This window comes from Nematolebias whitei, chromosome 16, assembly GCF_014905685.2.
Source record: "Nematolebias whitei isolate Nwh7 chromosome 16, NemWhi1, whole genome shotgun sequence".
In the NCBI taxonomy this organism is placed as follows: Eukaryota; Metazoa; Chordata; class Actinopteri; order Cyprinodontiformes; family Rivulidae; genus Nematolebias; species Nematolebias whitei.
The window spans coordinates 17,698,715-17,724,086 of NC_056513.1; the positions used below are offsets into that span (position 1 = coordinate 17,698,715).

General features: G+C 40.5%; 3 protein-coding genes across 3 annotated transcripts in view; all 3 read right to left on the reverse strand.

The window, feature by feature from the left end:
• Positions 1-5,933, reverse strand: part of LOC119422378 (sialic acid synthase) — a 6,787-nt gene extending 854 nt beyond the window's left edge. The window contains exons 1-5 of the mRNA XM_037689741.1: positions 5,682-5,933; positions 3,802-4,017; positions 3,620-3,719; positions 3,130-3,284; positions 2,255-2,521 (exon numbers count right to left, since the gene is read on the reverse strand). Of these exons, the coding sequence (XP_037545669.1) occupies positions 2,255-2,521; positions 3,130-3,284; positions 3,620-3,719; positions 3,802-4,017; positions 5,682-5,813 (870 nt within the window). The 5' untranslated portion in view covers positions 5,814-5,933. The remainder of the gene's footprint in view (positions 1-2,254; positions 2,522-3,129; positions 3,285-3,619; positions 3,720-3,801; positions 4,018-5,681) is intronic.
• The window catches only part of tmod1 (tropomodulin 1), a 307,955-nt gene that overhangs the window by 158,081 nt on the left and 124,502 nt on the right, over positions 1-25,372 (reverse strand). The window lies entirely within an intron of this gene.
• LOC119422379 (sialic acid synthase-like) lies at positions 14,146-18,614 on the reverse strand. Its single transcript, XM_037689742.1, has 6 exons — positions 18,211-18,614; positions 15,588-15,803; positions 15,408-15,507; positions 14,921-15,075; positions 14,475-14,741; positions 14,146-14,355 (listed from the first exon to the last, which is right to left on the reverse strand). Exons 1-6 carry the CDS (start codon positions 18,340-18,342, stop codon positions 14,146-14,148), a joined length of 1,080 nt encoding a protein of 359 aa, XP_037545670.1. The 5' UTR covers positions 18,343-18,614.

Genomic DNA, 25,372 nt, shown 5'->3' on the forward strand with positions numbered 1-25,372 from the left:
TATATATATATATATATATATATATATATATATATATATATATATATGTATGGGCGGCTGTGGCTGAGTAGTTAGAGCAATTGTCTTCCAATGCAAGAGTTGGGGGTTCGAATTCACCAGCAGTCACATGCTCAAGTGTCCCTGGGCAAGACGCTGAACCCCTCATTGCCTCCGATTTGTGTCCCATTGGGGTCTGAATGTGATAAAGCACTGATTATTCTTTGTACAGATCTAGTAGAGTGCTGTCTATCCATCCATTCTCTTCCGCTTATCCGGGGCCAGGTCGCGGGGGTAGCAGCCTAAGGTCGTTTTCACACCAGATAGTCCAGTAGACTCGGTTCAGGACCATTATTCATGAGCTTTTGTTTACATTTGAGCTGGTGCGTTTGCATTCACACTGCACTGTGCAGTCGAGTCAACCTGTTGAACCAACATGTTCCCCTGCTCGCCTGTGGGGGCGCTGCACCAAGATCTACTGAAAGAAACGACACAAAAACCTCTGAAGACACGTCTTCTTCTTCTTCTGTAAACAAAAATAAAAATGAAGTGGCATCAAGTTTTAGCAGTTTTAGGAGTTATATTTTGTCATTTTTCAAAAATGGACTTAGCAGAAGATGAGACAGAAGACCATGGAGAATATTGTTTTTCCACAAAAGGCAGCTGACGGCTCCATATAAGGTCAGAGAAATGCGTGTTTGTTTACCCTGCGGAGCGGGGCTCGGTCTGTTTACGTTCACACTGTACTCGAACCGCACTGGAGTTCGCTTCTACCGGACCGAGACCTAGGTTTTAGCCCGGGCCAGAGTTCGCCTTTTTGTTCCGTGACAGAGTTCGATGGCGCGTTCACACCTCCCCAAACAAACCGGACTTTCTAGGAAAACGAGCTGGAGTTCAATTAAAGCGGACTAAACGGGGCTGGTGTGAATGTACCCAAAGTAGGGAGGCCCAGACTTCCCTCTCCACAGCCACTTGGGCCAGCTCCTCCAGGGGAATCCCGAGGTGTTCCCAGGCCAGCCGAGAAACATAGTCCCTTTAGCGTGTCCTGGGTCTTCCTCTGGGTCTCCTCCCAGTGGGACGTGCCCGGAACACCTCACCAGGGAGGCGTCTAGGAAGCGTAGAGTGCTGTATGAATGGGTAAATGAGGGCACAGATTGTAGTGTGAAGAGCTTTGAGTGTTTTAATAAGATAGAAAGGCACTTTACAAGTACAGTACATTTACCATATACTGCAGGTACATGTATAAGCTAAAAGCATCATAGAAGGACATTTAGACTACCATAGTTTGAGCAAGTATAATTCAATTCAGTTTATTTATATAGTGCTAAGTCACAACAGACGTTCTCAGGGCACTGAACAGAAACATTCACATACATAAAAAGCCGATTAGTAAAGTTCTCTATCTACGGAAGCCAGCAGACTGCATTAAATTTTCACTTCCTCGCAGTCTCCCATCCTGAGCAAGCACAAAGGCAACAGCGGAAAGGAAAAACTCCTTTTTAACAGGTAACCTTTAGCAGAACCAGGCTCAGGACGAGCGGCCATCTGCTTTGACCGGCTGGGATTGTGATGGACACAGAATGGCAGGTCGAGGTGTTCTATCTATAGGAGGAAAGATTTAAAAAAAACCATGTGAATAAATAAATAATTATAAATACAAACTATTCATTTGTAACTATTCATTTGATGAAATGTAGTCGATTTGTCCTCCAGCAGTCTAAGCCTATAGCAACATAACTAAGGGGTAGGTCAGGAAACCCAAGCCAACCCTAACTATAGGATTTATCAAAAAAGAAAGTCTTAAGCCCAGTCTTAAAAATGGACGTGTCAGCCTTATGGACAGAAACTGGAAGTTGGTTCCACCAGAGAAGAGTCTGATAACTGAAAGATCTTCCCCCCATTCTGCTTTGGAAAACTCTAGGAACCACAAATAAACCTGTAGTATGAGAGCAAAGTGCTCTGTTAGGAAAAAAATCTTTCTATAGGGATTTTGTTTTCCTGTAAATACATTCTTTCTGATCATATTTCAAAAGTATGAGTGACAAATAAAAATAACTCATTGCAATCTATCCAAGATCAAGCGGACCACTTTGATATTTTATTGGTTTAAATAACAAAGTACACCGACGTAGTTGAGTCCAAAAAAACATTCAAAGAAACAATAAAAAGGAAAACAATAATGTGAACCCTGACTCAGAATTCACATAATTAAACAGTATTTTTAGTGTAATTCTTCAGCAGGGATCTTTTCACTAACCTTGTCATGGCACGGCTTCTCACATGGCAGCATCTGCTTGACGTTGCTTCCCATCGCCTTCTCCACCAGTCGAATGGCACGAACCAGTTCAGCCAGTTCAGAAGGCACCAGTGAAGCTGCGTGGTCGCTTCCTTTCCATGTCTTGTCCAGCGTTACATGACGCTCAATGACCTTTGCTCCCAGAGCCACCGCTGCCACAGAAACATACGTTCCAGACTCGTGGCCAGAATATCCAATGGGAATGTCTGGAAATTCCTTTTGGTACTCCTGCAGTCAACAAGTGGATAAAGTAATGATAATTTTTAAAACCACAAACATGATATAAAACTGTAAACAGACAATATACTATAAACTTAAAAAAAAAGATTAATCTCCAAGGCTGAGCCCAGCCACACAACATGAACTACGCTAAAAGCCTATTTCAGCCACTTGCATCTGGTCGCGATCCACACATCGTGACTAAAGGTGAGGGCTGGAACATGAACAGACCAGTAAATCAAGACCATTGCCTTTCAGCTCAGCTCCAATACCACGTCAGACCGGATCATCGCCCTCATTACTGCAGATGAGGCCTCGCTCACCACTCATCAACAGGACTCCCACATACTTGAATTCCTCAGCTTGTGGCTGACACTCAGGCCCAAACTGGAGAGAGCGGCCAACCTTTTTGTTGAAACTATGGTCTAAGAACTTGAGGGTTCTCTTAACAGTCAAAAGGGAGGCGCTCCAATGCACACTGATTTGCAGCTAAATTTGAAGTAGTGCTAACTGAGTTAGCTCTGGAGGTGGTACAGTCTCTGATCGCCACAAACCTTCCGAGTTTACCTGGTGTTAATTTATAAAAGCTCAAGCCCATAAGAAAAGTGTCTTTTCACCGTGATCACTCTGAGGTTGACATTTTCAGGCTCCAGAGGGTAGGCGCTGGTGCACTGAAGGATAGCAAAGTTTTCGTTGTGCTGCTTCACCGTCTTGTAGACTTGGCGCATTGTCTCCATTGACTGCATCCCACTGGACACCACCATGGGACGACCTGACAGACAAGAACCCACTAATCATTTTAAATGCCATGTACAGAAAACCAAACGCTACGTTAGCTATCATTGCATCGTAACTAAGATTTTATAGTGGCTTTTCAGACATGATGCTAATGCTGCTTGTGTGACCCAACAACAAGTGCATTTCTGTTTGTGATCATGTGCATTAATGGTGAACGTGTACACTGTGTAAAGAACAAAATGTTTTGAATTTCCAGAAAGTGGACTAGACTTATTTTTGACACTTCTTGTACAGTAAACTCAAATTATCTGCTATCCAGTAACTTGGACCTTTTTTTTTTTTTATCTAGTTATGGCTATTCAATAACACCTTTCTTGGCTGTTTTCTCCAAATAGGGAAAGTTGTTGGTGTCTCCAGATCCCACTTTTAAAAAAGGCACATCGAGTTCATGGAGAAACTCCACTGCCATCTGAAAGACAGAGTATAAAGGTGGAGTTAAACCTCTTAGATACTCGCAGCATCACAAATCTTTTGACAAAAGTCTCTCTTACCTCGTCCATCCCTGAAGCTGTGAAGAAGATCCCCACCTCAGCAGCATATTTCTGCAGCTCTCTGTACTGGTCATGGTTGAACTCCAGATGGCGCTTGTGCTCGCCGTAAGTTTTTCCCCAGGAGTTTTTGGAGTCGTACGGACGCTCCAAGGCTCGCTTGCTGAATTTGTACTCGAGCTCGCTTTTCTGGAATTTGGCGCAGTCGGCGCCACAATCCTGTGAAGGTGGACACGGGGAAACACAAGTTATAGCATTGGGCAGGAAAACAATGTCATATAGCACACTGTGCAAAAGTTTTAAACTGGCCTTGATTCCTTTATATTTGGTTTCCAAGGAGCTTGACCTCCCTGAGCTGACTAACGTTTTCTGGAAGTCTTTCAAAGTTTTCCATTGAATGGTGATTTCTGTTCTATGTAGATAACAGTAAATAAGAGCATCAATGATGTGAACTCGTCAACAGACCCTCATGATCACTAGACCAGGGGTTCCCAAACTTTTCCATGCCATGGCCCCCCCAAACAGCACTAGCTGCTGGCTGAGACCCCCCTCGCAAACCACAAATAATGATACAAAATATGTAAAGAAACATCAACTTTTAGAATGTTTTAACTTTTATTCACTACATTCAATTAATTATTACAGCTGCTGAGCATAAAAATGTTATTAACTACAATGTTTTAAACACGGTTTTATATTCCCACTGAAAAAAACAAAAACTTTTCAACAAACTGTTGACCAGAAGAACAAAACAAAAGAAATCTAACCTCTCTCTCTCAAGTGTGTTTATCTGGAAATGACAGATACAGATTGCCCTAGTGGGCAATTTGTATTATTATTATTAGGCCTGTCACAATAAAAAAAATTGCTGGGCAATTAACTGTCTCAGAAATTATTGCGATAAACAATAATATTGTTTGAAATTTGACAATAATTAGTAATTATTGTCAAATTTAAGAAGAAATGTTTTAATTTGTTTTGCATACAGTACCTTTTTTTGACCACCAGATGGCAGTATAAGATTGTTTGAACTGAAGGATGGATAGTGAGGGAGTGAGCAGCGTGTCAAATGGGAGGGAGGCCCCTTGAAGTGGCATGGGCTGTCTCTCTTTCCTTTTTTTCTGTTCTCAAAATAGCGACTGCTCATGTGGTTTAAGCTCTTTATCATAGCACTTTTCACACAAAGCTTTTAATTAAAAAAAAATCAGTAAACAAGTTCTCAGCTTCTTTTTGCAGAGAAAAACAACTTTTTAGACGAAGGCACGTACATTTTGGAGCGTCGACAAGACGGAGGCCTGTTAGCTTAGTTCGTAGCTTTTTTTTGGATGGTTAAAAAAAGATTTTAAAGAGAAAAGAGAGTTGTGCCTTTTGTCATCCAGTGTCTTCAGTAGAAAGAGAGAGACACAAAGAAACGATAAAGTCGATGAATGAAAATGAGGTCGGTTATTTTCATTTATCATGCGATTCATTGATTTATTGTTTATCGCGACAGGCCTAATTATTATTACTTTTTTTGGTTGTTGCTTTTTATTGTCGTCTCTACAGCTTTCTGGGGACCCCTAGCGCCCCCTGGCGGCCCCCAGGAGGCCGCGGCTCCCATTTTGAAAAACACAGCACTTTCACAAAAATCTACATTTTATGCAGCAACTGAGGAACACAGATACCTAGCCCATTTAAGCGATGAGTTGAGCCCCCTTCTTAACCCAAATGATAATACCTAAATCCATATGTTTTACAGATTGTGGTCATTATTAAACTTTGTTGCACTCCCTTTGCTTTGGTCAAAGTTTAAGAAAAGTAAGAACCGAGGAGTGCAACGACTTAAAATTGGTGCAAACCTGCTCAGAGACCATTTGTCCCAACTTAACCTTACTTTCATTTACCTTTGCCATTTTGATCATTTTCTTGGCAATCTCAATGTCTCCCTGATGGTTCTGCCCAATTTCAGCTATGATGAAACACGGGTGGTCTCCTCCGATCATCCGTCCGGGACAAAGCTCGAATGTTGAAGGCATCTTGGTAAATTCAATATTTACAACTGGTGAATATAATTACTGAACAAAACAGGCCGATGAATGAAAGGACGCGACGTGAATTACGAAGAAATGCACAACTTCCGCATGACGTGTCCCTTACGCGATGACGCGGCAGCCGAAAGTGTTTTCAACATAAAAGCATAACATTAAGCGACAAGGAAAAATAAAATTGCTAGATTTTTGGCAATAAAGTACATTATTACTATCTGTTGGACTGTAAATACAATTAGATGACAGTTAGAAATACTGTTAGATTGCACAACAGCTCCGGAGCAAAAACTGCACATTGCCCGTGTATCAGTGAATAGTAAAATAGTAAAATAGTGCAAAGTAAAATATTACACTGACCTGCGTTCTATTTAAAATGGATATAAGAACAGAGTTTATAAAGGATCTGTCTGACTGATGGTCATAGCTCAAAGAGATGGTGACCGGGGTGGGCATCGTCCATAACAATTTTTGTGAGCTCTCTGAAAACAACGAGAGCTGTGTAGGTCCTCCAGGGTGAGTAGAGAGCATGCAATGATTTTTTTTTCTGCCGACCTCGCAATCCTCTGTAGTTCTTTTTTGTGTGCTGCAGTGCAGCTGGAGAACCACACACCGAGTCCGTGAGTGAGGATGCTCTCTATGGTGGAACTGGTAGAAGGACACCAGCAGCCTCTGATAAATGTTATTTTTCCAGAGCATTCTCAGGAAGTAGAGTCTCTGCTGTGCCTTTTTTTTTAGTTCCTTGATGTTCACACCCCAGGTTAGGTCCTCCTTGATATGAATACCCAGGAAGTGAAAGTCTGTGACCCTTTCCACACAGTCCCCATTGATAGTTATAAGAATGTCATTTCTCACTTTTCTAAAATCAATGACTAGCTCCTTCGTCTTTAATGTATTCAGACTTAGACTGTTGTCGTTGCACCACATTGAAATGCTATGAACTCAAAAGTATAATGAACTAGCATGTTTAGTGGTTATTACATGTTTACCAGCCCTGGTGTTCAAGGACAAACTTCCTAGCATGTTTTAGATCTTTGCTTTTGATTTGTGACCTGAATAATGACAGGTCTTTGCAGGTCTTACATGTTTTAGATGAAACACGGACCTTGATGTTATGTTAATCACTTGTTTCATCTAAAACACATAAGGCATTGGGAAGGGGTTTAAAAACTATTGTGAAGATCAAGAGAGAGCGCATCTCCAAAACTGATTGCAATCCTTGTAAACCAGCTTGTGCTTGTTGAGTCAACCACTGGTGGAAATTAAATCTTTTGGCACATCTTCACTCTTGCTGAACATTTTGGTTTAATTCACTATCACATTAAAGGTGAATATGGGAGAAATGGTCTGATTCAACCTCATACTGGACAAATTGTGTTGATGATTGCTGTGCTGTCCATTACCGATTCAAAGTGAACAATCTGACAGAAAAGCAAAAAGCTGCACAAACTGAACAGGTGAACAGACAGCTAAGGTGCAGTCATTGTGGCGTACACCAACTCAAGTATAAGAAAAGGAGCTGAACTTCATGTAACAGTGCAAAATTAATCTTATTTATCATCAGTGTCTGTTATCAGCATTTTCCAGTTCTCCAAGCACACTCATGCATAGTTAAGATGTTATAAGCTTAAACGTAAACTGGTTTAAACTTGATTGTACACAACAGGTTTTTAAGGATATGGTAGCAAGCAAGTGATGTATTTTTTTTTTTTTTAAAAAGGTGCATATAAATTTGCAATACAGCAAGAAATAGGATTCAGAAATGCTATAGAACATTAGAAACAGCTGAACTTTCCTGAAGTACAATATAACTGTCAGTAACGCCTGTGCCTGACCAGTCATATTGTCTGAAGCTTGGACATGGTTCTCAACTAGAAATGGGTGTAATGCCCCCTCCAGGTCAGGAGGAGATGTTTTCAGGCATGTTTGCCCCAGGTGGAGACATTTAAGTATCTGTGTGTTTTGTTCATAAGTGATGGTAGGATGGAGTGGGAGACAGATCAGGCATTGAGGGCATTGCTTCAGTCCATTGTGGTGAATGTCACAAAAGGCTGGTGCAGGGGAACCCAATGGTGCAGGCAAGCAGGCGATAATGAAAAATAAAGAATTTATTAACAAAGCAAAAGAGCTAACAGGGCAGCAAAATAAACATGCATAAACAGGAGGTACTTACATAACAGACAAATCATCATGGACATAAGACAATGCCAGGACAAAGCACTAACACAGAGGCACAGACTATATACAATGACTAACAAGACCAAATACCTGTGAGGACACGCAGCTGAAACATATCAGGGGAAATGATAAAATGGGAAAACAGGGAGTGCAGTCCACAATACCAGATGGAGGCATACAGTAGGAAAACACAAACCCTATAAAAAAAAAAAAAACAGAAAATGAGGACCAGGGGAACGCAGACATAAACACAGCACCGGGGACAAAACCACAACTCCTACAGTGAAGAGTTGAGTCGAAAGGCAAAGCTCTCAATTTACTGGTATGTCTATGTTTCAACCCTCACCTTTGGTCATGAGGTTTGGATCATGACCAAAAGAACAAGATCCCGTACGTAAGCCGCCAAAATGATCTTCCTTTATTGGGTGGCCGGGCTCAGCCTTAGAGATAGAAGGAGGAGCTCTGTCTTCCTGCTCGGAGTAGGGCCGTTGCTTCTTCATATTGAAAGGAGTCAACTCAGGAGTCAACTCAGGTTCAGGCATCTGGACGCATCCTGAACGCCTCTTTTTGGAGGTTTTCCAGGTGTGTCTCACCAGAACGAGGCCCAGGGACAGACCCAGAATTCTTTGGAGGGATTGTGCACCCTCTCAGGGCTGGGAACACAATTCAGCCACTACACCGTCTGCATTTTCTATTACCTTCTTTGAAGTACATTTAATCTATAATTTGGTTAAGAAAACAAACATGATAACAAAAGGGGAATACAAGCCTAAAAATAAACATAGAAGTTAACAAAAAATAACCATAAAACCCAAATCCTGATTAGGGCGTTTTGAGACTGTGAGATGATCTTGTTGCTTGTGTTGCTTTTTTTTTTTTTTTTTTTTTTTTTTACGCGACCATTGTTATGCAGACACAATGTTCCTCTGGTCACCTGGATCCAAACAAATAAAAAAATCAGATGCGGTTCTTATTACCGTTCTGTACGGGTAGTAACATTTCTTAAAACCCTCTGAACTAGAACTAGTGTCAAGTCTCACTTAAAATAAATTAATAAATGCGAGGATTTTTTTGTTTGTTTGTTTGTTTTAACCAAGCTCAAATGAAAAATGGTAGCGATACTGGGTTCTAGCCATGTGTTCTGTTGCAGCAGAGGTTTTTCCAGAGGTGTGGTGTGCATTTTCCCTGTAAATGTTTTTTTCTTCTTCTTGATTTTAATTGTCAACCACATAGAAGCAAAAAAAACCCACGTTTTTAATAAAGATCAACAGAAAAAAATATGAAAGAACTCAATCCAAGTTGTGAAAAGATAATAACTCAAAATGGATCAGTTTCACAATCCTAAAGCATTTTGTAGAACAAGATGCAGATAATTGTTAAACACAAAAGGGCCTTTACTACACCTGCCCATACAATGGCACTGACATGTTTAACTTAATTTTGTCTCGCTTCTTTTGTTCTTGCCCCAACCCATGCACTCAAGAACAAACTCTGCCACAACTAAAATGGCATACAAAAATCAAAATGGAGAAAATGAAGATATATTGCATCTATCTTCTGGTTTGGCAGAGTAAGTGAACCAAACAAAATTAAAGGTCACCACCACAAAACTGTGTCTATTCTTATTTAGAAGTTTGAAAATGCCAAGAGGATGGAAAACATGACTCTGTACATCATCATAGCAGGACGAACAATCTGGGAAAAAGCCAAAAGCTGCACAAGTCAAGCAATTGCATTAACAGCCACAAGTACATAATTCCCACAAATGGGCCGTTTTTGACCTGTGAACTGTTTCTTCAAGTTTTTTCAGCATATTTCATTACATGCATACTGCAACCATTCGTGTGGTACATGAAGTGGTACATGTGGTACATTAAGTGGAATGAAATTGTGTACACAGGGTCCCAGTTACATCCAACAAAAGTATAAAATGTAAAAGAAAAACAGTAATAAGATCTAAGATATGAACTAAGAAAAACGTTAAACTAAAAAATACACTAAGCACTAGTAGTATAAAAACAATATGCCGAACAGCAGCACGAACATGAGTCTGTGTGAGCAGAAGAGTACGAATGAACACAGCAACATGAAACAGATCAGCAGCAACATGAAACAGATCAGCAGCAACATGGAACAGATCAGCAGCAACATGAAACAGATCAGCAGGGTGATGTGATTTTTCACAGTGATTATTCTGGTTAGAGATTCATGGGTCTAACAGCCTCAGGGTAGAAGCTGTTCCTCAGTCTAGTGGTTCTACACTTAATGCTCCTCAACCTTCTTCCTGAGGGGAGCGGGGCAAAAAGTGTGTGTGCTGGGTGAGTGGGGTCCTTCATGATGCAGGTGGCCCTCTTCCTGCATCTGGAGGTGTAAATGTCTGTGATGGTGGGGAGGAATTGACATTGACATTGATGACGTTTTTATTTAGTTCCAAAATATACATTTACACATTACACTTTTCAGTTTTTTTTTAAGCAGCCTGAATGGTCTATGATGTATGTTTATGATGCATCTTTAGTATAATGTTGGCTCATGTCATCTCAAAGTTAGACCAGAGAACAAAATTCTGCTTTTAACTTCAGGTGATAACGAGCTTCCTCCATGATTTACTCTAATATCAGATGACATTTGAACGAACTGTACTGACTCACTGTTATGGTCATTCATTCCACCCACATTGTTTTGTCATGCTCTTACTTTTCTGTTGCCTGTTCAGTTGCTCATACATATCTTCCAATATTTCCATAATATCCATTTAGTGTCTCCTAGTCCAATATGACTCAACAGATCAACATAAGGCATCAGACTGAAAGAAAGACACACAAGATCAGAACCTAAACATCTTTCTTTTTTAATAGTCTCATTGGTTAACTGGTCATCATTAACTTCACACAGACTCTCTCATTGGTACGTTTTCATCTTTAAATCACTCCTTCGTCTGTTGCCTTCATACATCTCCTATACGTCACTGCGTGAGTGCAGCTACAGCGTGCGCTCTCAGGACATTATTACCTGCAGTGTTCCCTCAGTGAGGACTGAACTAGGCAAAAGGGCCTTCTCCTACTCCGCTCTTGTTTCCTGGAACATCTTGCAAAAAGAACTGAAGCTCTCGACCTTGACCTCTCTAAGTGGCTTCAAACATCTGCTAAGTTCCTGGCAAAAACCTATGCAGACATGTTCCTGTTTTAGTATTCTACACCGCCTTACAATCTAGCTGTTTTTTTTTTTTAACCACAATTTTCTTTTATTTGTTCTTCTCAATTTGTATGTTTTTATGATTGTCTACTGTTGTCATCACTCTTTATTAAAATCAAGCCTCTTGTAAATGAGCCCCCGAGACTCAATGGGATTAACCTGTATAAATAAAGGTAGAATGAATGACTAAGATTGGCATACATTATTGTGAAATGAAATGTATTATTATTTTTCTTTTGGCTGCACTCTTCCTCAGGGGTTGCCACAGCACTTGAGGGTCATTGTGGCACAACCACAGACCATCGAGGTACCACAGCCTTCTGTGTGGAGCAGAGAGCTGTCATCTAGGACACCCGCGGGAGCAGATGGTGGGGGTTAAGGGCCTTGCTCAATGGTCCAGGGTGGGGCGAATGAGGGTGGAGGCAGGTGTGAGTGCTTCACCTTTCCCACCCACATTTTGATGTTGTCGGTCCGAGGAGTCGAACCAACAACCTTCCGATCACAGGCTAGCCTTCTATATAAGCTCTGCTATTTGTTTGGATTTTAGTCTCTATGTATAGCTCTGAATTATCATAGACTTTTTTTTTTTACACATGCGATGCGACTTATTTACGTCTACCCCCACCCCATGTATTTATAACCCAATTTTTGACTGAGATTTGATGATTTCATTCATTTTGACATGAAAAATATTGAACACTACTCAACAACTTTCAGTCAGGTCATCTGGACAGTTTCTTTTTTTGCTGAAACGTTTCACCTTCCATCCGGAAGTCTTCATCAGTCAAGGAAACACACAACACAAAACTGATTCTTCCCCCAAACAGCTTACTCCAAAGTGGAACAAACCAGTTATGTTGGTGCTAAGATGATGTCTTTGGCACGCCCCCTCCTCAGTTGCCAGCCCTCTTCCTGGATTATTGAGCATGGACTTTTTTGGTTTTGAACCAGTTTGACATTACTGTCGACAAGGAAGAGGGAAGGTTTGAAATAATTGTAGGAACATCAGTGTTTGACAATATTTTATTAGTTTATGTCAGAACTCAGGTATAAATCTGTTAGCATCACAAATGTTTGTCAGTGGCATCTATAAGAAGGAAACTTGAATTACTAGACCAAGTGATATGTGGGTGGCACTAGAATAGGATTTCATAATATATTAAAATATATATAGAGTCACTAATCTGGGAGTAATAATGGACCCTTCCCTGAAACTTAACAATCATGTAAACATGATTGTTAAATCATGTTTCTTCCAACTGAGGCAGCTGTCTAAACTGAAGCCCTTATTTTCCAAAAATAACCTGGAGACAGTAATAAATGCATTCATTACATCTAGGCTGGATTACTGCAATTCGCTCCTGTTTGGTATCAGTCAAACCTCCATTGCACGACTACAACTGGTCCAGAATGCAGCAGCCCGATTTTTAACCAGTACAGGCAAAAGAGAGCCATTACACCAGTTTTGGCCTCCCTGCACTGGCTACCGGTTCACCTTCAAATCCAGTTCAAAATACTCCTGTATGTCTAAAAATTGTTGAACAGTTTCCCCTCATCTCTCTGATTTGCTACAACCGTATGTCCCTCCACGTTCCCTGAGGTTAGCGGACCAGTTGCTCCTCACAGTTCCAGGAACTCAGAGGTGACAGGGCCTTCTCTGTAGCAGGACCAATACTTTGGAACGAGTTACCTCTGCTTGTCAGACAGGCCCCCTCTCTCTCGGTTTTCAAATCCCGTTTAAAAACCCACTACTATTCAGTAGCTTTCAACACCAGAGGATCTGTGTTTTGAACATGTACGCTCCACACTGGTTTGTTGTCATATTTATTATCTGCATCGTTTTTATGTCTATATTCTGATTTACTTCATTTTGTATATTGCTTTGTGTGTTGTCTGTTGTTCTGTCTGTACAGCACTTTGGTTGGCCTTGTAGCTGTTTTAAGTGCTCTATAAATAAAATAGTATGGTATGGTATATACGCAGCACGGTGGCGCAACTGGTAGAGCTGCTGCCTCTCAGCGAGCAAGTCCTTGGTTCAAACCCCGGTCCAGGGGCCTTTCTGGGTGGAGTTTGCATGTTCTCTCCGTGCATGCGTGGGTTTTCTCCGGGTACTCCGGTTTTCTCCCACAGACCAAAAAACATGCATGTTAGGCTGATTGGTAACTCTAAATTGTCCCTAGGTGTGAGTGAGAGAGTGAATGGTTGTTTGTCTCGTTTGTCTTTATGTGGCCCTGTGATGGACTTGCGACCCGTCCAGGGTGTACCCCGCCCCTCGCACAGTGATTGCTGGACATGGGCACCGGCGACCCCCGTGACCCAAAATGGAATAAGCGGGTAAAGATAATGGATGGATGGATGGATGGATGGATGGTATGGTATATACATATATCTGGTAATATTTTCTTTTGCGTATGATTTTAAATATTTTTTGTTTGGCTTCACTTGTCTAATGTGACCTCTCTTAAAGCATTCTGTACATCTGGACAAACAGGTTCTGCTTTTGCTTTTTTGAATAACATCATTATTGGCCGCGCACTTTTCATAAATGGGTTGTAGTTTGTTCTCACTAAAGCAGGCTATGATTGAATCCGATGACTATTTTACAAAACCTGACGGATGTGCAACTTCTTAAAAAAAAAAAAAAACTGTAACAGCCCTGACCGCAGAGCTGAAACTGTCGTTGATCTTCTGGAGCGATCGGAGCCAGGATCACAGAAAACTATACACTTTTGAAAATGTAATATTGTCAGGCTCAAAATAACAAAATATACAAAAATATGTAGTAATAGAAGAGCTCAGATGAACCCATAATCCATTTGTCTAAAAACCCACCTGAATAAAATGAAAGCAACGTCATTAGTCATGACTGAATCTTCCACATCGTTTCATAAATCTACACAAAACCTTTCAAAGTAAGAGCTTTTTCGGCTCTTTTAAACCCCTCTTGTTTTCAGCACTTGGCCTTCTTGACATAGCCGTCCACTACGCCAGACACAATGCTCTCGTCCTCCTCCACGTCCTTCGTCACGCTCTTTCCGACCAGTTGGAAGATGTCCTCGGCTGGAATGCCAATGGGCTCGGCCGCCTTCACTCTTAACATGTTCAGAGTCAGGACTGTTCCTTTGGGGATGTTTTCTTTGGCCACCACTGACTTTCCCAGCTGGAAGCAAAACAATGAGGATATTTCAGCTGAAACGTTCTCAGGCTAACTTGATGAAAAACATGAATTTCCGTTGGTGAACCTTGATATAATTCTTCAGCGAAGAGAGTTCAACTAACCTTGACAAATAGCGACTTCTCGGAGGGCAACATCTGCTTGATGCTACTTCCCATCGCCCTTTCCACGAGACGAATGGAGCGAACCAGTTCGGCCAGTTCAGTAGGCTCCAGCGAGGCCGCATGGTCACTTCCTTTCCACATTTTGTCCAAAGTTACGTGACGCTCAACAACCTTTGCGCCCAAAGCCACGGCAGCCACTGAAATACTGATTCCAGTTTCGTGGCCAGAATACCCAATGGGAATGTCTGGAAACTCCTTCTGGTATTCCTGCAGACAACAAGTCAGTCGTTGGAGTAAATAAGAATTATTCTTGAATGAAGGAGTTTTGGAATCAGTTATTTAAAAGAAATCTGCTGAGATGGGATGGTGTGTACAACAAGTATGAAAAGAGTTCAACACATATCGCCACAGCAACTTTTTCTAATAAAGTTGGACACTTTATTTACCCTGATTACTCTGAGGTTGACTTCATCAGGATTCAAAGGGTAGGTGCTGGTGCACTGAAGAATAACAAAGTTTTCATTGTGCTCTTTCACCGTCTTATAGGCTTGACGCACCGTCTCCATGGATTGCATCCCACTGGACACCACCATGGGACGACCTGACACGGACAAAAATGGACAACCTGATAAATATTTTATGTAGAACAGTAGATGCTAGAAGACACATATGGTGACCACTGTCACAGCAATACTTTTCAGTGAGTATTTAAGATGTTTGTTCCGCAAAATAAGTTTTCAAACAATAAGTCATTTTACCATCATTGCTTCCTCTTTAAGTTGTCCTTAAATGCTGTATTGTTGTACACAATGTAGTGAATTAGTGGTGATTATGGACCAGGAGGGCAAAAAGTATTTTTTGCACGTTATGAAAGCCAGTCTTTATGCAGCTAAAGAGACAATCAGTGGAAAAAGTTTGCTTATGCTAGCTCACCTTTTTTGGCTGTTTGTGCCAAATAGGGGAAGTTGTTCGTGTCTGCGGACGCCACTTTGATGAAAGGCACGTTAATGTTGTCGAGAAAATCCACTGCCATCTTAAAAAAAAACAGACAAGTTGTAGTTAAACCTCTCAGATACTCAAAGCAAGACAACCCTGATGTGTTTTTCTTCTTACCTCGTCCATCCCTGAAGCTGTGAAGAAGATCCCCACCTCAGCTGCATATCTCTGCAGATCTCTGTACTGGTCATGGCTGAACTCCAGATGACGCTTGTGCTCGCCGTAAGTGTTCCCCCAGGAGTTTTTGGAGTTGTATGGACGCTCCAAGGCTTTCTTATTGAACCTGTTCTCCAGCTCACTCTTCTGAAACTTGGCGCAGTCGGCACCGCAGCTCTGTGCAGGACGGGAAAAAACAAAAACTTCAATATTGGGTTTTTTTTTTTTTTCGGCTGCTCCTCTCGGCAGGGGTCGTCATGGAACTTGCACTGAAAATTTGCGCAGGATGCCCTTCCTGACGCACCCTGGGCTCGAACCCACAACCTTTGGGTCACGAGACGTCAACTCTTGACATCCAAAACGAAAAAAGAAGGATTCAATTCAATTCAGTTTATTTGTATAGCACCAAGTCACAACAGAAGTCATCTCAGTCCACTGAACAGAAATATTCATATATATAAAAATAATAATTTAACATTATTTATCTGAGGAGCAGACTGCTTTGAATTTAACATCATCACATAACTTTCATCTTGAGCAAGAATGAAGGTGACAGTGGAAAGGAAAAACTCCCTCATGAGGAAGAAACATTTAGCAGAACCAGTCTCAGGACAAGTGGCCATCTGCTTCGACTGGCTGGGTTTGACAGGAACAGGAAGGAGGAACAGATACACAATGGCAGGTCAAGAATCACATTAATATAGAAATAGTATTAAATGAAAACTATTCAATTGTAAAAATAAATTTTAAGAAATGAGATCATTTGTCCTCCAGTAGTCTAAGCCTATAGCAGCATAACAAGCCAACCCTAACTATAGGATTTATCCAAAAGGAAAGTCTTCAAACTGGACAATGTGTCAGCCTCATGGACATAATCTGGAAGTTGGTTCCAGAAGAGAGGAACCTGATAGCTGAAAGATCTTCTTCCCATTCTGCTTTTGGAAACTCTAGGAACCACGAGTAAGCCTGCAGTCTGAGGGCAAAGTGCTCTGTTAGGAAAACATGTAACAATAAGATCTTGAGTATAAGATGGAGCTAGGTTGTTGAGAGCTTTGTAGGTTAGAAGTAAGACTCAATTCTGGATTTGACAGGGAGCCAATGGAGAGAAGCTAAAACTGGAGAGATATGATCTCTCCTACTAACTCCAGTCAAGACTCTGGCAGCAGCATTTTGAATTAACTGAAGACGTTTTAAAGAAGTATTTGGACACCCAGATAATAAACCAGTGCAATAGTCCAGTCTAGATGTGACAAATGCATGAACCAGTTTTTCTGCACAGTATGACGTCTGCCACTAAAAATCTTGTGATGGTGTTGCGCTCGGGTTGACCACAAAGATGCGCTCACCAAACCCAAAGAGTCCACCTAAGACTTATCTTCTAATAACTGTCACTCATTTGAACAGTCACACTAATTTATGCAATAAATTATTTAAGATAAACATAAAATAACATGTAAAATGTTTATAGTGAATATATAAACGACTTTCAAGAGCAACAGATAAATTAAATAAATTCTGTTTGGATGGTTCTTCTTGTCAACTTTCCCGGGACAGTATAGTCATGTGACCAATAACTTGGCATAATGTCATTGTTGCTGTTATATAAACCCCCCCAGCTCATCATCAAAATGCACATTTATTTGTTGTACTTGATTGAAAGGAGATCTGTTGTTAGAAAACCACATTTTACTGTCAAACAGCAGCAGAGTCTGCTTTTATTTACAGGTGCTGACAGCAAGAGACACCAAAGTATTGTGCAATGCAACACCTTCATAAACTCTGTGTTTTGTAGGAGGTGACAATTTGCTATAAAATATGCGGACAGGCAAAGGTCGCGGGTTCAATCCCCGCTTTCTGCAGCAGGACTCTGTCTACAAGGGGCTCCTCTTAATATCAGCTAAAGGTAGGAGTTTTTTTTAAATGTGCTTTAGACATTAATTGACTTTTAGATCGAATTTAGCGCATTTCTGGACGACTGCGGACATTAAGGTGAAAGTTGGAAAGAAAGAAAGCCTTAAGTCCAAAATGCCCCCCCCCCCCTTTTTTTAATAAATCATGTAAAATATGAATAATATTAATAAACGTTTGGGATTATTTTGTCTCTTTTATGGTTAAAATAAAGAACACAGCTTTAGACGGGTCCAGAATATGCTCTGACCTCATTGATTTCATTTAAAAGTAGCTCAACCTGTTTACAAATGAACACCCCACCTCCTCCACCCCACTCCCCTCCCATCATGCTCAAAAGCTTCAGAGCACTTTCCAGCTGCCAAAGGAAGAACAACCTGTGACGTAAATCTGACATTCTGGATGCTCTATATTATTTATTTTCTCATTTATATAGGAAAAAAAAAGTTTTTTTTCATGTAAACCAACAGTAAATACAAGGTAGGTTATACATATTTATGTAATATTGATGATTAATACGTTTTTTTTTGTTGTTGTTCCTTGTTTTTATTTTTAGATTTTAACTAAAAAAAAAGCTTAACTTTGGATTCACTGCTTTAGTCGTGTAATAACTTTTAAAAATAGAGAAGACACTTAATCCTAAAAGAAACCTTACTTCTGTTTTTTTTTTTTTTACCTTTGCCATTTTGATCATTTTCTTGGCAATCTCAATGTCTCCCTGATGGTTCTGTCCGATTTCAGCGATGATGAAACACGGGTGCTCTCCTCCGATCATCCGTCCGGGACAAAGCTCGAAAGTTAAAGGCATCTTGATAAATTCAATAATTACAGCTGGTTTTAAAATAATACTAATAATCGTATGATTATCTAAGCAAAGCAGTGATGAAGGGGACAGCAGGGGCTGGTGGAGGGGAAGAGGCCTTGACGCAGGGCCAGTTGTCTTTTATAGCAACATGTTGGATGAGTCTCATTTGCATGATGACGTCAGACAGCAAGAAATTACTGCACACAAAAGAAAGTCCAGTTTGTGCGTGCGAGCGTCTTTCAATGATTTTCAGGCTGCAAGTTGAAAAGGAATGAAAGGCATGAACTAGAAAAAAAAAACAACTCTTCTTATCTACTTTGTTGGGTTTTAGTGCTAAAACAAAGCATTTGAACAGAATGAAGGCTCTGAAAACATGATGATAGAGCCTGTTCTTTGAACATCACTTACACTGATTGACAAGCAGGATCTAGTTTCATGTTCTTAACAAAGGTATGGCAGTTTCTTATGTTTTAATTCGGTTCTAAGGTTACAGCTTCGGTTATTTAATTTATTATTATTTTACTTTTTAAATTTAGACTTGTTATTGTTTAAGCTCTTTTTAAGACACTGTCTAATTAGGTTTTTAACTCTTTTTGTATTTGTGGAACATTTATTATGTATTTTCTTGTGAAACACTTTAAGAATTAATGAACTTAACAATAAACCTTTACATTCTCTCTCTCTGTCTATGTATAGGCCTATCTATATACATACACATATATACATATGAATATATAAAACCAGCTATTAAAATACATAAGTACTTGTATGTAAAAATTATTATTTGTATTTGTATTTTTTTTTAATTATTATTATATCTTTAATTAAAATTAAAAGGTAGGCAATAAAAATGAAACCAGTTTGATAAACATCCTTTACCTGCTGGGACCACACTGGGCTTCCACAGCCCACATGTGTGGAGCAAACAGCTGATAGGGAACCAGAGGGGTGTGTGTGTGTGTGTGGGGGGGGGGGGGGGGGGGGGGGTTGGTCTTGCTCAAGGGCCTAGAGTGGGACAAATGTAGGCTTGTGCTGCAACTTTAAAACTCAGCTTTTGATGTAAGAGTTAAGGAATTCCTTCCAGCGACCTCCTGATCAGGCTCGGCTTCTTTTACCTCTGCACCACCCCTCCCCAAACATGAAAAACATGCTAGATTGCATAAATAACCATTTGCTTAAAAAGCTCAAAGCGTTAATTGTAATTAAAAGCCACAGAAAAGTTCACTTAATATGGTGGACCGGTAGAACTGGTGGAACCATCAAACTTTCCAGGATCACCTGTCCTCCCACCTGTTGGTTGACGAGGCATCATCACAATCTCTCAAGAATGCAAAGGATTACAGTGGATAGAAAATGGATGAACTGTGGTGAATTATTATTAGTACAGGTTTGTAATCAAGTCGTTAAACGTATAAATGGTGCAGTCGAGCAGAGCAGCGGTTTCAGGTTAGTCTTAGGCTGGATATTTGACAGTTTCTGATGTGTGTCATGCAAACTGTCAGAGGATTTTGGTCAGAGGTTATGGAGTTATGAACACATTATTCCCAGCATTCTTTCCCTTAAAACAAACAACTGAATTGTTTCCCAAAACACTCTCTTATCCTGAAGAGCTGCCCATGGATCGTATCTGTGAAGACCAGGAGTGACATGTGAGCCTACAGCTAACTCCAAGGACATCCACTCAAACTTTGTCAAGCTGATAGGGATATAAAAAGTGAGCCGACAATGCAGTACGTTGCAGATCATTGTGACCGGGCTTCATGTGCATACATTTAATGTATATTGATGTGAACTGTTCTGATATCTGCCCTTGCAAGTAGGTTCAAGTTTGAAGGTTCTTTTATTGTCATTTGCATCACATGTGGTGATGGAACAAAATTGTATACTCAAGATCCCATTTACACCCAAAAATAGCAAAAAATATAAAGTATAAAAAAGAAACAGTACACAAGGATCTAAGCTACGCTAAACAATAATATTGTAATATAATTCCGTGTATTAAACAGCAGCCTGAACATGAGTCTGTTGTGAGCAGATGGGGATGAATATAAAAACTTATGGGTAAGAAATCACCAGCACAAAGTGTCAAATCTCCAATTAAAGTGGCATTGCAGTGATTTTCCTGGTTAGGGATTTATGAGTCTAACAGCTTCAGGGTAGAAGCTGTTCCTCAGTCTAGTGATTCTACACTTAATGCTCTGCAACTTTCTGCCTGAGGGGAGCGGGGCAAAAAGTGTGTGTGCTGGGTGAGTGGGGTCCTTCATGATGCAGGTGGCTCTCTTCCTGCATCTGGAGGTGTAGATGGTGGGGAGACTGACTCCGACAGTCTTCTGTGCAGCCTTCACCACTCTCTGCAGAGCTTTTCTTTCTGCAGCTGTGCAGCCTCCACGCCACACGTTGATGCTGGAGCACAGGATGCTCTCCACTGCACACCTGTAGAAGGAGCTGAGGACTCAGGCCCTGTTTACACCACGACAATCCAATGACAATTGAATTTTCCCCCATTCCGATTAACACATTTACATGAAAATGTTCTAATTGCAGTCTCGTTGTTTACACAGCAACCGTAGACATGGAATAGGTGTAATTCCCTTGCTATGCCACTAGTTGGTGCTATGTTCTTTGAAACCTGAAAGTAAGTGCGCATGCGTAAAAAAAAAGTTCTAAACGTTCTAATGTTTCTTTCACGAGTAAACTGCCATAACAAAAGCCCAGGTGATGTCCAAACTGAAAGCAGTCCGGGGAAGTTAGCTTTATAAATTTATAAGAGTCAAAAGCACAAACAATACTCTGTCATCTGTCATTGTCGATAGTTTATTTTTCTGTGGATTGTAGGAAGCTGTTTTGTTTTGCGTCATACTGCGCATGAGCCAGTGATTCGATGACAGAAAACATCTGTTTTTTCTGTTTACACAACAACGGACACCGCAACATTTTTGAACCATTGCATTCTGGAAGCCGTTCTCAAATTGTGTCGTCAGAGGAAACATTCGCTATTTTTGTGTAAATGAACAGTACAAATGCAACGAAACTCTTCCATTTTCACCAGAAATCGTTTCCATGTAAACAGGGCCTGAGCTTCCCAGTCCAGCTCGTCTCAGCCGCCTGAGGAATTCAAGTTGCTGATGAGCTTTCTTGATCAGGCTGGTGGTGTTGTTGCCCCAGCTGAAGTTGTTATTCGAGTTTACTCCCAAGTTCTTGTAGCTGGAGACCACTTCCACTGCAGATCCTTCTATATTTGGGGGTGGAGTGTACTGTTCTGTATTTTATGTTCTGTCTGGAACAGGTCCCTCTTGTAAATGAGTCCTCGTGACTCAATGAAACTAGCCTGTATAAATAAATGTTGATGATGAGGTGTGTTGGCTCCTTCTGAAATCCACAATTGTCTCAGTCTTCTTCACATTGATGTGAAGGTTGTTCTTCCGGCACAGGCTCTCCAGGTGTTCCACCTCCTGCCTGTAGCAGAACTCACACTGCTGTATCGTCTGCAAATTTTACAGTAGGACAGCCTGGATGGATAGGTACACAGTCATATGCGAGCAGAGTGAACAGGAGGGAGCTCAACACACATCCCTGAGGTTAGCCAGAGGAAGTAAAATTGAAGAGCAGTAAAGAGAAGTAAAATGGTGCTGGAGATAAATCATCTGCCGTGTGTGGGTGTGGTTCATTTGAGTAAACCTCATTAAGAGTGTTTTCCTCCAACAATTTGGTTCTATTTGAGTCAGATCCATCAGTTTCCTTCGCACCAGCTTTGGATTTGAAACCGTACGAGGGAGTTTTCTTCCAACACAAACGAGATGCAGAAATAAAGCTGGACATTGACAATGGCATTAATGTTTAGCATTTTTCATGCAGCTTTTTACTTTTTGCAATTTTTATTGTTTTAACATCATTTTCCATAGACGTCATTTGAAATTATCGTAGGCGTCTTCATTGTCGAGCAAAATATTTCAGCATAATTCAGCTACGCTGTGTCATGACTAAAATAAGTAAATCACAATGTTGGAACAGTTTGTCTTTGTTCTTTTTATGTTTGACACTCAATTATTTTATGTTTATTTTTATGTTTTCTTTTGTGATCATTTAATTTCATGATAATTTCAGTGACTTCTTCAGTGGAAAGTTCCAGAGAAAAAAAGTTTTCAGCACTTGTAACCTTTAAACCACCCACCAATATAACAGCTTGTACAAATATATGTTGTGAAATTATGTCACTCTGCTAATGTCACCCTGTACTTTTGGAAACAGACTATGACCCTTTGCTCTAAATGTTATTGATCACGCTATACAATCACACATACTGCTCCTTTGAAATGAATCGAAAGAGGAGAGAAGGAAGCAGAACTTCAAAGTCTCTTAGGACTGCTCTTCCTCTTTGCAAAGAAAAATCTCACTCTTTGTGTCCGTGTCTTTTATTTAGACCCAACACAATTTTTTTTAAAAGTATTCAAATATTTAAGATGCATAAAAATCTGATCAAAATTGACGTTTATTCATTATTTAGTTAAACAATTCAGCGTTACTTTTTGTTAAACTCCATGACATGGAGGCTGCTTGTGTTTCCCAAGTGTCTCTTGTTGGGTGTACTGCTGATGGTCCCGCTGTGTTCAGCAGGAAGCACATGATGATGACCCGTCAGCACAGGGTCAAAGAGCACAAAAAAACGTTGCTCATTCTGGAGTGAAAATATGCATCGTAAAACTAAAATCACCTGCATTGCTAAATTTAAAAATCATGCTGTCATGGGGTACAACAGTGTGACAATCATCAGAGAAGTCTGTCAAAGGATGGGCCAGACTGAGAGCAATTAAAGGATTAAATGTAAAACAAGGGTAGTCCTGCAGTTTGTACAGTGCATACAGACAGGGCAATTGTTATTGACACAGCTGTGCAACTATGTAAGAAAAAAATGCACTAAAGATACAGAACTCACAATTCTGTGGTAGGCTTAGGATTCTTTTTTTTAAATTTTTATAAATAAGTAAATGAAAACCCTCATCCAACACTGTAGCTACTGAAGCAGTTTTGGCAAAAGCTAAAAAGTCTATTTCATGTGCATTCTTAGCTTGGCGAGACATCTTTAAAAATTAAAATATGTTAAACGAGCCCATTGTTATTTAAGGAAACTTGAAACAATGCTGTCAGAACTATGTGCTTACATCGTTTTAGAGCACTCACTGAAATACTCGGAATATGTAGATACGGTAGATATCTCATATTTGTAGGTGTGGTATGGAACGATGTGATTTTTATCACTAGGTGAAGTTTTCATTTCATTAAAGAATATTAAAAGAGCACATTTATAACTAGACTCATCACATTTTATTTGGTGACCAAACATGTTGAAACAAAAAATCTTAATAAATCTCACGCACATCACAACTCAACTTTTGAACCTTCAAACGTTAAGTTTCAACGATATCAGTTTTACTGTTCGACTGTCGACATAGAGGTGCAGAACTGCAGTCCACCCTTTGTGAATCTCCCCACATTTTGGAATGGATTGTGTTTCACCATCCTCTCCAGGGTGCAGTTATCCCTACTGCTTGTACACTTTTCTACCACATCTTTTCCTTCCCTTCGCCTCTCTATTAATGTGCTTGCACACAGAGCTCTATGAACAGCCAGCCTCTTTAGCAATGACCTTTTGTGTCTTGCCCTCCTTGTGCAAAGTGTCAATGGTCATCCTTTGGACAACTGTCAAGGCAGCAGTCTTCCCCATGATTGTGTAGCCTACAGAACTAGATTGAGACCATTTAAAGGCCTTTGCAGGTTGTAGTGAACTAGGCCTGAGGTCAAATCCTGACCTTAAGGACCTTATGGGACAGAAACTGCCATTTCATTGATTTGAATCCAGAAATACAGGTTGACCCATCCTGAGACTTTCTTTCTTGAATTAATCAAGTGAAAGAACACTACTTTCTATTATCATTAGTATTTTACAAATGTTTGATAATCAAATTGTGTTAGTTCAAACCATTTCCAAATGTTGAAGTGAACTACTCATTTTAAATCAACTGTGAAACAGTAATAATGATTTTTAATCCTCATGCAAAGTAGAAATCATGTTAAGGTCTGTCACAGAGTAATTATGCATTTTCTGATTTTCTGTCTTTGAATGAGCAAGTGTAAGTTGGTCCAAGGTTGGAGTCAAACGCAAAACAAGTTGTTGGAACGAACTGTCATGTTTTTAAATCCTCTCAGACGTAAATAGAGAAGCTGGCACCTGTTTTCACCCAACTCGTCTAAATATTCCTCTCGTCTGTCTGAAAAACATTTTCAATCTGTTCCATAACATTCTTGCTGTTTTTCTGACTCCTAGTGACCTCTTACGTCACAAAAACACACCCGTCTGGTCGAAACGACCAATCAGGAAACTCCCAAATGAACCGGAAATAGAGCCCTTTAAATGTCGGTACTTCCTAGTTCAAACCAGTCGCTTCAGGCTCCGGCTTCAGTCGTTGCAGCTCCAGTGCTGGGAAACAGGAAAATCCCGACATGATCCAGAGCTCTTCCGAGTCTTGTGGGATTATGACATCTTCCACCTCTGAGTGGAACTCCTGACGGACTCACTCCTCTTGTGAGTCCACCAAGAGGTGAACCTGTGTCGGACGGAATACCGTCACTACTTCGGACGATTCACAGCTGTTCCTACGGAGACGCTGAAAGGGTGCGTTAAATGGAACTCCGTACCAGTGGAATCACCTCCTCCAGGTAAAAGAATTGATTTATACCACCTAAGTGTACTGGGGAAGAAGCTGGGAACTCACCGGAGAGTGCCGTTCTGATGCCGACACAAACATTTCCCTCGTCCATCCTTTCACTCAACTTAAACTTCAATTTCCATCTTTAAACTCTTCTATCTGCTAGAAATCATTCCAGGTATTTTTAGAAATGTCTGTTGTGAAGTTTTTCAACCATCGCCGTATGGTTAATCGAATTCAATTCTCTAGTATCTTCCTGTAAAAGTTAAACATGACATTTCTTTTTCAGTAAACTTGCAGTTGACCGAAACTTGAACTTTGACCAACTT